Source organism: Oncorhynchus clarkii, chromosome 31 (genome assembly GCF_045791955.1).
Source record: "Oncorhynchus clarkii lewisi isolate Uvic-CL-2024 chromosome 31, UVic_Ocla_1.0, whole genome shotgun sequence".
Classification (NCBI taxonomy): Eukaryota; Metazoa; Chordata; class Actinopteri; order Salmoniformes; family Salmonidae; genus Oncorhynchus; species Oncorhynchus clarkii.
In genome coordinates, this window is record NC_092177.1 from 29758055 (window position 1) to 29770973 (window position 12919).

A 12919-nucleotide genomic window follows, 5' to 3' on the forward strand; every position below is an offset into this window, starting at 1 on the left:
AGGGTAGTATTTAAGGTGAGTCCATGTACTCACATAGGCAGAGGCTGCTTTCAGGAATCAACTGGCTGCCTGTTCAGGCTAGGGTGTCCCATATTAGACTGGGTCTGGTTTAATCACGGCGTCCCAGATTAGATTGGATCTGGTTTAATGAGGGTGTTCCCAATTAGACTGGGTCTGGTTTAATGAGGGTCCCAGATTAGACTGGGTCTGGTTTAATGAAGGTGTTCCAGATTAGACTGGGTCTGGTTTAATGAGGGTGTCCAATATTAGACTGGGTCTGGTTTGATCAGGGTGTCCCAGATTAGATTGGGTCTGGTTTAATAAGGGTGTCCCAGATTAGACTGGGTCTGGTTTAATTAGGGTGTCCCAGATTAGACTGGGTCTGGTTTAATCAGGGTGTCCCAGATGAGACTGGGTCTGATTTAATGAAGGTGTCCCAGATTAGACTGGGTCTGGTTTAATGAGGGTGTCCCAGATGAGATTGGGCCTGGTTTAATCAGGGTGTCACAGATTAGATTGGGTCTGGTTTAATCAGGGTGTCCCAGATTAGATTGGGTCTGGTTTAATGAGGGTGTCCCAGATTAGACAGGGTCTGGTTTAATGAAGGTGTTCCAGATTAGACTGGGTCTGGTTTAATGAGGGTGTCCAATATTAGACTGGGTCTGGTTTGATCAGGGTGTCCCAGATTAGATTGGGTCTGGTTTAATAAGGGTGTCCCAGATTAGACTGGGTCTGGTTTAATGAAGGTGTTCCAGATTAGACTGGGTCTGGTTTAATGAGGGTGTCCAATATTAGACTGGGTCTGGTTTGATCAGGGTGTCCCAGATTAGATTGGGTCTGGTTTAATAAGGGTGTCCCAGATTAGACTGGGTCTGGTTTAATTAGGGTGTCCCAGATTAGACTGGGTCTGGTTTAATCAGGGTGTCCCAGATGAGACTGGGTCTGATTTAATGAAGGTGTCCCAGATTAGACTGGGTCTGGTTTAATGAGGGTGTTCCCGATTAGACTGGGTCTGGTTTGATCAGGGTGTCCCAGATTAGATTGGGTCTGGTTTAATAAGGGTGTCCCAGATTAGACTGGGTCTGGTTTAATGAAGGTGTTCCAGATTAGACTGGGTCTGGTTTAATGAGGGTGTCCAATATTAGACTGGGTCTGGTTTGATCAGGGTGTCCCAGATTAGATTGGGTCTGGTTTAATAAGGGTGTCCCAGATTAGACTGGGTCTGGTTTAATGAAGGTGTTCCAGATTAGACTGGGTCTGGTTTAATGAGGGTGTCCAATATTAGACTGGGTCTGGTTTGATCAGGGTGTCCCAGATGAGATTGGGTCTGGTTTAATCAGGGTGTCACAGATTAGATTGGGTCTGGTTTAATCAGGGTGTCCCAGATTAGATTGGGTCTGGTTTAATCAGGGTGTCCCAGATTAGATTGGGTCTGGTTTAATAAGTGTGTCCCAGATTAGATTGGATCTGGTTTAATGAGGGTGTTCCCGATTAGACTGGGTCTGGTTTAATGAGGGTCCCAGATTAGACTGGGTCTGGTTTAATGAAGGTGTTCCAGATTAGACTGGGTCTGGTTTAATGAGGGTGTCCAATATTAGACTGGGTCTGGTTTGATCAGGGTGTCCCAGATTAGATTGGGTCTGGTTTAATAAGGGTGTCCCAGATTAGACTGGGTCTGGTTTAATTAGGGTGTCCCAGATTAGACTGGGTCTGTTTTAATGAGGGTGTCCCAGATGAGATTGGGTCTGGTTTAATCAGGGTGTCCTAGATTAGATTGGGTCTGGTTTAATGAGGGTGTCCAATATTAGACTGGGTATGGTTTGATCAGGGTGTCCCAGATTAGATTGGGTCTGGTTTAATAAGGGTGTCCCAGATTAGACTGGGTCTGGTTTAATGAAGGTGTTCCAGATTAGACTGGGTCTGGTTTAATGAGGGTGTCCAATATTAGACTGGGTCTGGTTTGATCAGGGTGTCCCAGATTAGATTGGGTCTGGTTTAATAAGGGTGTCCCAGATTAGACTGGGTCTGGTTTAATTAGGGTGTCCCAGATTAGACTGGGTCTGGTTTAATCAGGGTGTCCCAGATGAGACTGGGTCTGATTTAATGAAGGTGTCCCAGATTAGACTGGGTCTGGTTTAATGAGGGTGTCCCAGATGAGATTGGGTCTGGTTTAATCAGGGTGTCACAGATTAGATTGGGTCTGGTTTAATCAGGGTGTCCCAGATTAGACTGGGTCTGGTTTAATCAGGGTGTCCCAGATGAGACTGGGTCTGATTTAATGAAGGTGTCCCAGATTAGACTGGGTCTGGTTTAATGAGGGTGTCCCAGATGAGATTGGGTCTGGTTTAATCAGGGTGTCACAGATTAGATTGGGTCTGGTTTAATCAGGGTGTCCCAGATTAGACTGGGTCTGGTTTAATAAGGGTGTCCCAGATTAGACTGGGTCTGGTTTAATTAGGGTGTCCCAGATTAGACTGGGTCTGTTTTAATGAGGGTGTCCCAGATGAGATTGGGTCTGGTTTAATCAGGGTGTCCTAGATTAGATTGGGTCTGGTTTAATGAGGGTGTCCAATATTAGACTGGGTATGGTTTGATCAGGGTGTCCCAGATTAGATTGGGTCTGGTTTAATAAGGGTGTCCCAGATTAGACTGGGTCTGGTTTAATGAAGGTGTTCCAGATTAGACTGGGTCTGGTTTAATGAGGGTGTCCAATATTAGACTGGGTCTGGTTTGATCAGGGTGTCCCAGATTAGATTGGGTCTGGTTTAATAAGGGTGTCCCAGATTAGACTGGGTCTGGTTTAATTAGGGTGTCCCAGATTAGACTGGGTCTGGTTTAATCAGGGTGTCCCAGATGAGACTGGGTCTGATTTAATGAAGGTGTCCCAGATTAGACTGGGTCTGGTTTAATGAGGGTGTCCCAGATGAGATTGGGTCTGGTTTAATCAGGGTGTCACAGATTAGATTGGGTCTGGTTTAATCAGGGTGTCCCAGATTAGATTGGGTCTGGTTTAATCAGGGTGTCCCAGATTAGATTGGGTCTGGTTTAATAAGTGTGTCCCAGATTAGATTGGATCTGGTTTAATGAGGGTGTTCCCGATTAGACTGGGTCTGGTTTAATGAGGGTCCCAGATTAGACTGGGTCTGGTTTAATGAAGGTGTTCCAGATTAGACTGGGTCTGGTTTAATGAGGGTGTCCAATATTAGACTGGGTCTGGTTTGATCAGGGTGTCCCAGATTAGATTGGGTCTGGTTTAATAAGGGTGTCCCAGATTAGACTGGGTCTGGTTTAATTAGGGTGTCCCAGATTAGACTGGGTCTGGTTTAATCAGGGTGTCCCAGATGAGACTGGGTCTGATTTAATGAAGGTGTCCCAGATTAGACTGGGTCTGGTTTAATGAGGGTGTCCCAGATGAGATTGGGTCTGGTTTAATCAGGGTGTCACAGATTAGATTGGGTCTGGTTTAATCAGGGTGTCCCAGATTAGATTGGGTCTGGTTTAATAAGGGTGTCCCAGATTAGACTGGGTCTGGTTTAATTAGGGTGTCCCAGATTAGACTGGGTCTGTTTTAATGAGGGTGTCCCAGATGAGATTGGGTCTGGTTTAATCAGGGTGTCCTAGATTAGATTGGGTCTGGTTTAATGAGGGTGTCCCAGATTAGACTGGGTCTGGTTTAATGAGGGTGTCCCAGATTAGACTGGGTCTGTTTTAATGAGGGTGTCCCAGATTAGACTGGGTCTGGTTTAATGAGGTTGTCCCAGATTAGACATAGGTCTGGTTTACAGGAGGATTTATGGTTCTGTTCCCAGATATCTGAATGACTACTTTCCCCATGTTAGGGATGCACACAATCACAGCACCAGATCAGGTGTTGCTTATGTGTGCTTCTACAGGTTCAGGAGTAATGCTGGGAAAGGTACTTTCCTGTATATTGGGGCCTCCGAGTGAAATGAGTTGCCGCTGCCCATAAAAATAACATCCTCTCTGGGCAGCATTAAAAATAAAGTAAAAAATAGTTTTGTCTTCTGTGCCCATATGAATGTACCCTACGATGTAACTGCAATGATGAGATAGATGTTCTTCTTTGTTTGTATGTTTTATTATCTCGCTGTCATATTGTGTTCATCCGTGTCCGATCTTGCCTAGCCATCTTGTCTCAAGAGGACCACATTGTAAATAAGTCCCAGACTGTGTGTTATCCTCCATGATGTGCATCAAGTTTTGTGTTCTTTTTTTCTTATTTTTACGGTCGAATTAATAAACTAAACACTTCTCTCCCTCTTTCTGTCTGTCTCTGCCTCTCTCCTGTTCTCCCAGTCCCGGCCCGCGCCCTGACGCTGTTGCTCTGTTTGGCAGGGAGCCGCGGAAAGTGCTGCTGCACAAGGGCTCCACGGGGCTGGGCTTCAACATCGTGGGCGGCGAGGATGGAGAGGGCATTTTTGTCTCCTTCATCCTGGCCGGAGGACCAGCAGACCTGAGCGGAGAGCTCAGAAGGGGAGACCGCATCCTCTCGGTCAGTGGCTTCCCGGTCCTGGCAACGAACTAACCAGCCAGCCAACCTGTGGCAGGGTTTACACATTGCTTTAAAATGTATAGCAAGTTGCATACCGTATACAGCATTAGTGCATTTAAGGTGTTTTAGCACTAAAGATTTACCATCGAAGACTTGCCTTACCAATAGACAATAACAATGGAGAGAGGAGTAGACCCAAAGTGGTAACAGGATAAACATGATAAGTTGGGCAGCATGGAATCAAAGTAAACCAAAGAGACCATTGGACCATCTTCCAGTCAAGGTCACAGCTCTCATTTAAACCAAAAATATCTTATAGCTAATGCAAGGCCCCCCATGATGACAAATAAGTACCTTTCTGGAGGGCACATCTGCTCAATGGTCCTCATGGGATTGTGAATCAGCCATTTTCTCTAGTCACAAAACTGTTCATCATGCCAAGGTCATACCTCCACTGATTGAAAACTAATCATCCAGCTGGTGGTCCAGGAGAGGATAAACAGGATGAGGCTCTCCTCCACATCCTTATGTCAGTGTCAGGTAGTCTTATTCCCTTGTTGGCTCAATAGCTCTGTGAGGAACAGTGCTGGTTGGTCCATTGACTTGTCAATCAAGGCTCCATGGTTGAGGTTCTGCCCTCTGCTGTGTGTCTCAGGTGAATGGGGTGAACCTGCGGAATGCCACCCACGAGCAGGCAGCTGCAGCGCTGAAGAGGGCCGGCCAGACGGTCACCATCATCGCCCAGTACCGACCAGAAGGTAGGAGTTTCTCTGCTCTCTCTCAACCCAAACCTACCTACCCCACACACTTTACATTTTAGTTGCTGTCATCCAAAGCAACTAAAGGTCTGTTTATGTGTAGTAAGGGGGCTGCTGAGCAACTGCACAAACAGCTCATTCTTTATCTTGATCTTTATGTTGTGTAACAGATGTGCTGAATAATCATCTCAGTCTTACAGGGGACTGCACTAGATGAGGGGTACACAGGTGATCTAGTTAAGCGAACCAGCCTCTACAGTATTTGTATTTCTTACTTTGAAGTGTAGACCTACTAATGTAAATATTTACAATAAAGCAAAACCAATCTTTCAGAACCATGTGACATGTAAATATCCCAAATGTTTAAACTACTGCAGTGGTGTAGGCTAGGCTACATGCACACATTGGAAAAGAAAAGGAGAGCCTCAGACTCTAGGAGCTCAGATGAAATCATTTTAGAACCAACGTTTGGATAGCCAAGCTGTCTTCGTCTGGGTACATGCAAGCCCTTACCTGGTCTGTCTTAGTTATTTTGAAGATAGTCTGGTTCGCAAATGAGGACAGTAGGCTACAGAGCGTCTTGTGATTGGCTGATTGTGCCGGAATTCATGTTCAGGGGCTCCGCTTACATCGATACATTCGCTGTACAGCCAGGCTGAAGTGTAGAGCTAACTGCACGGCGGGCAACCGAAGGACTGGCTGGTGTCCTTCTTTCCACTGTTTCGAGTCCAATCCTCCGTGTACAGTGTATCCGTCTCGGCGGTCACTGTACTAGGGAAGGAAAACGGAAACAAAACAAACTGGAGTGAGGGCAGGCAGAGGGGCGCGAACATAGTTACAGAGCGTGCGCGAGGATATACTAGGGAGAAGCGAAGAAAGGAAAGGTGGAGGAACTGTTGAACTTCTTCAGCTACACACAAATGTGCATGGGGGATGGGCATGAATTCACCGTCGGCTGGATGTTAGGATCAGATACCACGGGCTGCGAAGTAACACAGCATTGCACTAAACAGAGGTGAGGAAATCAACTGGAGCAATTGTTGTCCCGCGCGCTCCCATTTACAGGAAAGAGGGTGGAGAGAATACAGTGGAATCAGGAACATTTACTGTAACATTTGTGTCGGCACTCAAGCTTTTGGGATCGGTTAACGACAGTAACTTGTCATTATAGGGGTTTCTGTTGTTGTACAACCAAGTTACGGGGCAAACACAAGGTATTATCTTGCCTCCAAGCTAAACCTGCGCCGTGGATTAGCTCCTGTTTGCGCCGTTTGGTAAACTCTTCTTAGTTGAACCAAATGCTAGGATCCGTTTGGAATTATCTATAAACTAGATTGTATTTGTAGCTAACTAGCTATATTAGTTATGTGCCCATAGCTCGACAGTTTCCACCAAATGCAGTTAGGTAAATTAGCTAGCTACGACAACGTTGGTCAAATGATTTGACGTTATCTAGCTAACTAGCGTGGTAACGTTAGTATTCAACCTTAATATAATGTCAGGGGTTCTCTAAAGGTTTATTAGCTAGGTAACGTCAGTTATAAATGTTGCATTATAGTGAACGAGTTAGTAAATTACTGTCCAACGTAGATTGTTAGCAATCTAACGTTACTCTTGTCAGTGTTCTTATTGATTTAGCGATAAGAAATGCCTCATTAGAAAACAAACAGGTGGACACAGAGGTGTGGTCAGAGTGGAGGGTTTTGAGTAGATGGGGTGCAGCTAATGTCAGAAGTGCTTCTCGTAGCCGGTTAGGATAATTAGTTTAGCGTTAATTAAAACGCAAAAGTTCTCCGGAGGCGACTGTAACATGCGACTTTTGACCTCACTTTGACATTCGCTGCATCCTTATAGCCCTGACCAGAATGGAGCAGGTGCGTGGACATTTCCTGTCATTTCAGGAAGTGACCTCATCAGGAAACAAACATTTTCAACCACCTGATTGATATGTCAGGGTGAGGCTTGACCATTTACATGTCTCATCCGGTCACGTTGACATAATGTTTACACATTTTTCTGCCTAAAGCAATGAATGAGTCAGAAGGATTTGATATTGTCATTTTGGCAGTTCGGATGTATTTGTATTTATTATGGATCCTCATTAGCTGCTGCCAAAGCAGCAGCTACTCTGCCTGGGGTCCAGCAAAATGAAGGCAGTTTATACACTGTCATAGAACAATTCTCATATGCAGGTAACAAAGACGAACACAGCCTAATAACAAAAGCATAAAGGGCAGATCATAGGTAAATATGACATTCTTTAGAAGTAGAATCTGGTATGCATGCACATGCTGTAACAACAATTGAAAGGATATGAGCTTTAGTCCAAGCTGAGAGGAGAGCTGAGACCTATGACAGGAATGTAGGAGTCTAAGTTGTAGCTTGTTCTCTCCCATATTCCGGATACCTCCAATAAAACACAAACATCAACCTGGATCAAGGATGGTTTAATTACTCTCCACGGGTCTGGCATTTCTGTGGGAAGGAAGGTCAGGTAATAGAGGCCAGGAAAGCTCATTGAATCAGAGTTGGATTCTGGCTCTGGAACCAGTTGTGCTAGTGGCCCAGGCCCGCTAGGCTGATGTGCCTCCAAGCACAAGAACAGCAAAGGGGCATCATTAATTATCTACTGTAAAAAGACACCCATCTACAATAGTAAATGTTGCCAGTCTGTTAAATGTTTGATCTACAGGGGTCAAACAATATCTTGAAATAATGTTGTATTTGCCAGAGTGAACTCTTGTTTTATAAAATGCCTCCAGTCAATACAACAGTGACTTTTGTAGTATCGTGCCTGTCTACTGTTGTGTCCTTCAGGACAATCTGATCAGTGTCTGTTAAAGTCTAGCGCTGGCAATATTTAACCAGACCTAGACGGATGAGTCAAGAGTGCACTAAGATCTGTGGCCAATAACTCAGCTGGCGTCCTGAGCTCAGACATGACATGTCCTTAGCCTGGGTCTATTCAGAGGAGGGACCCGGCCTGTTGTAGAGGACAGTCAGTCAGGAGTAAGTGGAGTGTAAATGCTGCTTCATGCTGGGCTCACTGCCTGGACTCCTCTCTCTCAGGGGCAGGAGTCTGGCCGTCCACTCCACAGACCTCTGATGGAAGGCCAGCACTGAAGAATACATGAGCTGAACTCACAGCAGAGAGTAGAGACTGCACCCTTTCATACTTACTGGACTGCCACCAAATGTCACTCTAACTCTCAATCGTAACATTGAGTTCATTGAGCGGAATGGAGAGGTGCATAGTGTACTCTCATGCCCCCCCCCTGTCACTGGGGTAGAATTACAGTAGACCTTATCCCTGCCCCGGCGAGGGGTTTCACAGCAACAAGACAAGGCTAAATGTCAACCCCAGCAACTCATTACACGGATGAGGGTAGCCCAGGTTTACATGTTCATGTTATAGCACTGGGAAAAGTAGTCCCAACCTAGACTAACCCAGAGAACATAGAAACATAGCACTGTAAACTTATATTACAAACACATGCCCGGGCTGTTTCATAACAGGATCAAGAGTGGAGCAGGCAGCCCCCCCCCCCCCCCCCCCCCCCCCCGACAAAAAAATAAGACAGTACAGCTAATAAGGACAAGCAGTAGGAGATGGCGAGATGCAGAAATGACCCAGTTTCTGTTCTTGTCTCCCTGTACTTCTTCCTTAGGGATCATTCCAAAATGTAGTCTCCTATCGTACTTATTCCGATAAGAGTTTGTGCTTTTTGGTAGTGTAGATTTGAAGATTGTCGTTGTTCTGTTTTGACTTGGTTATGGTGTTTGGGACATGGTTATGGACTCAGCTCCATATCAGGTTGCGGTGCTTCAATCCCCTCTGAAAGCCAGGCTGACTGCAGACTACAGCTGTTTCCTCTGTTGTTACATGTGTTCCCTGTGGAGCCTGGCAGCTGGAGGGGGGCTGCAGGGTGGTCCTGCCCCTCAGTCTCTCTCTCTGGTGGTTAGGACTGAAGGGACGACTGACAATGGATATAGCGCTGCTTACAGACCTTTAGGAGTGAGGGCCCCACCACCCCCACCCACTACACTCTCTTCTCTATTGCTCTGGGGAGCGTTGACTAACGATGTGGTGTGTTGATATTCTTGGAAATAGGACACTAATGTCTGGGTCTCTTCAGTCTTTTTTCTTGTCCCTCCTGTCCTCTTATATCCTTTCTTACGGCAGTGTTCCTTTTTCTCCCCTCCCTTGTCTGAGAGCCAAGTGGACTAGTCTGCCTGGCTGCTTCCGCATAGGCTGCTCTGTGGCTCCTGATAGTGCCCGGGCGTTGCCCCTAGTTACAGGCCGGGGCAGGTGGTGGTGTCGGGTTACCTCACCTTGCTGTGCCATCCTCCTGTATCGTTAAGCCGCAGCCAGAGAGAGGGAGCAGGGCGGAGACTACACATCATGCCTCGGGAGTGGTTTCTGTTTGCTTTGAATCCTCTCTACTTCGGGTTTCGGCTGGGGGGGTAGAGTTGATGCTGGGGACCTACTGCCAGAGAGAATTACCTTTTTTTCACATCTGACAGGGTTTATTTATGGAGAAACTGGAGTAGCCTAAATCATCGTTAGAGGAAAGGTTGTTTCTGAGGTTAGGCTACCTTTAGAATATTGCCGTGCACGGTATCTGGACATTGATTTCTGATCATTCTCATATTGGAAAGTGTTTTCATCCAGCCAACTGATTTCTAAGGTGAGTGAAATCCTTACAGGGATGGGAGTCAGACTCATTGCACAACAAGCAACTCTGTTCTAAAAGTATAACCTTTTTGAAGTTGACACGTACTGAATGTCCCTTAGTATGTCGATCGTGGTGACTTCAGAGGCAATGGTATGTGGTAGGTTATCACTCAATGGAATGAATGGCATCTTGTCCAGTATGTTACTGTCAATGTGGAACCTCTGACACAATACTGTTGGAATCAATGTTTTGCTTCCACGTGTATTTGCTTTATCATGCCTTATCTCATGTGGTGAGGACTCCAGATACAAACGTTGGTTGCGGCACTCCACTAACACCATTGTGGTTCTGACGTTTACATGGTTCTCATCACGAGTACTTGTTTTTCAATCAGTGTCTGCTGGTTTTGATCTTGTTGAGTGCATGTTTAATGAGGAGGCTTAGGTGGATTCATGTATCAGGAAGCAGTAGATTTATACACCATGACAAATGGTCATCCATTCAAACGGGTTGGACTGGCTTTCAAATGTGTTGGAGTGGCTAGCTTCCTTTGGAAAAAATCTTGTTTGAGTTCCATGTTGAACCTACTTAATTAATCTGCATAATCAATGGCCTGACAGGAGATATTAGTGGATGTGTGAGGAAGAGACATGATGAAGCTCCATCTGGTCCTGAGGTAATCAATCAGGCTGAAAAGAGCCGCTACTGAACCACCACTCTCACCCGAGTGCTGAGCCACACATTCAATGGCCAGGAGACGCTAGTAGTCGACTGGGTTCACTTCACATCACTTCATAAAGCAAGATCGTCGCCTCGCTTCAAGTCCTTAGGAAACTATGCAGTAATTTGTTTTTTTAATGTATTTCTTACATTGTTAGCCCAGAAAATCTTAAGTGTTAGTACATAGATACAGCCAGGAAGAACTATTGGATATAAGAGCGACGTCAACTTACCAACATTACGACCAGGAATACGACTGTCCCGAAGCGGATATTTTGTTCAGACCTCCCCTGGACATTGGATCTAATCCCAGAGGCCGACTCAAAACAACGTTGTCGGCGCAGGAGAGGCAGACGGAGCGGCCTCCTGGTCAGACTTAGAAGGTGAGCATACCATCCACCGCTTCCCAGCATATTACTCGCCAATGTCCAGTCTCTAGACAACAAGGTGGACAAAATTTGTGCACAAGTTGCCCTCCAGAGAGACATCGGAGATTGTAACATTCTCCGGAAACATGGCTTACTCGGGATATGTTGTCAGTCGGTTCAGCCACCCGGTTTCTTCACGCATCGCACCAACAGAAACAAACATCTCTCTGGTAAGAAGGACAGGGGTGTATGCCTCATGATTAACAACTTGTGGTGGAATCAAAAACTACATACAGGAACTCAAGTCCTTTTGTTCACCTGACCTAGAATTCCTTACAATCGAATGCTGACCGCATTATCTCCCAAGATAATTTTTTATTTTATTATAGTCACAGCCGTATATACCCCCCCCCCCCCCTCGACGGCCCTGAAAGAACTTCACTGGACTCCATGTGAACTGGAAACCATATATGCTGAGGCTGCATTTATTGTCGCTGGGGATTTTAACAGCTGATTTGAGAACCATCCTACCTAAATTCTACCAGCACATTGCTTGTAGTACCCGCTCGAGCAAAACACTGGACCACTGCTACTCTAACTTGTGTGATGCCTACAAGGCCCTCCACCGCCCTCCATTTGGCAAATCTGACCATTACTCCATCTTGTTGCTCCCCTCCTGTAGCCAGAAACTAAAACAGGAAGTGCCCGTACTTAGGTCTATCCAACCCTGGTCTGACCAATCAGATTCCACGCTTCAAGATTGCTTTGATCACATGGACTGGGATATGTTCCAGGTAGCCTCAGACAATAATATCGACGTATACGCTGACTCAGTGAGTGAGTTTATTAGGAAGTGCATTGGAGATGTCGTACGCTCTGTGACGATTTAAACATAACAAAATACAGTGTAGTTATTCCCTTCAAGGCAATTAAACAAGCAAAGCGTCAGTATAGCGACAAAGTAGAGTCACAATTCACCGGCTCAACCATGAGACTTATGTGGCAGGGTCTACAGACAATCACGGATTGCAAAAAGAAAACCAGCCCTGTCGTGGACATAGACAGCTTGCTCCCAGACAAATTAAACAACTTCTTTGCGCGCTTTGAGGCCATACAGTGCCACCTACACGGCCTGTTACCAAAGACTGTGGGCTCTCCTTCTCCGTGGCCGACGTGAGTAAAACATTTAAACGCGTTAACCCTCGCAGGGCTGCCAGACCAGACGGCATCCCTAGCCGCGTCCTCAGAGCATGCGCAGACCAGTTGGCTGGTGTGTTTACGGATGTATTCAATCAATCCCTATCCCAGTCTACTGTCCCCACATGCTTCAAGATGGCCACCATTGTTCCTGTTCCCAATAAAGCGAAGGTAACTGAACTAGGTAACTGAACTAAATGACTATCGCCCCGTAGCACTCACTTCTGTCATCATCATCAAGTGCTTTGAGAGGCAAGTCAAGAATCATATAACCTCCACCCTACCTGATACCCTAGATCCACTTCAATTTGCTTACTGCCCCAATAGGTCCACAGACAATGCAATTGCCATCACACTGCACACTGCTCTTAACCATCTGGACTAGAGGAATACCTATGTAAGAATGTTGTTCATTGACTACAGCTCAGCATTCAACACCATAGTACCCTCCAAACTCATCATTAAGCTTGAGACCCTGGGTCTCGACCCCACCCTGTGCAACTGGCTCCTGGACCTTCTGACTGTCCGCCCCCAGGTGGTGAAGATAGGAAACATCTCCACTCCGCTGGTCCTCAACACTGGGGCCCCACAAGGGTGGATTCTCAGCCCTCTCCTGTTCTCCCTGTTTACCCATGACTATGTGGACATGCATGCCTCCAACTCGATCATCAAGTTTGCAGACGACAC

At 46.1% G+C, this 12919-nt stretch overlaps 1 protein-coding gene across 3 annotated transcripts in view; it reads left to right on the forward strand.

The window, feature by feature from the left end:
• Positions 1-4317: 4317 nt before the first annotated feature.
• LOC139390936 (disks large homolog 3-like) overlaps positions 4318-12919 on the forward strand; it is a gene marked incomplete at its 5' end in the record, with an annotated part of 22572 nt that continues 13970 nt past the window's right edge. For all 3 annotated transcript variants that reach the window (XM_071138338.1, XM_071138339.1, XM_071138340.1), the window contains 2 exon segments: positions 4318-4513; positions 5169-5271. In XM_071138338.1, the coding sequence (XP_070994439.1) occupies positions 4318-4513; positions 5169-5271 (299 nt within the window).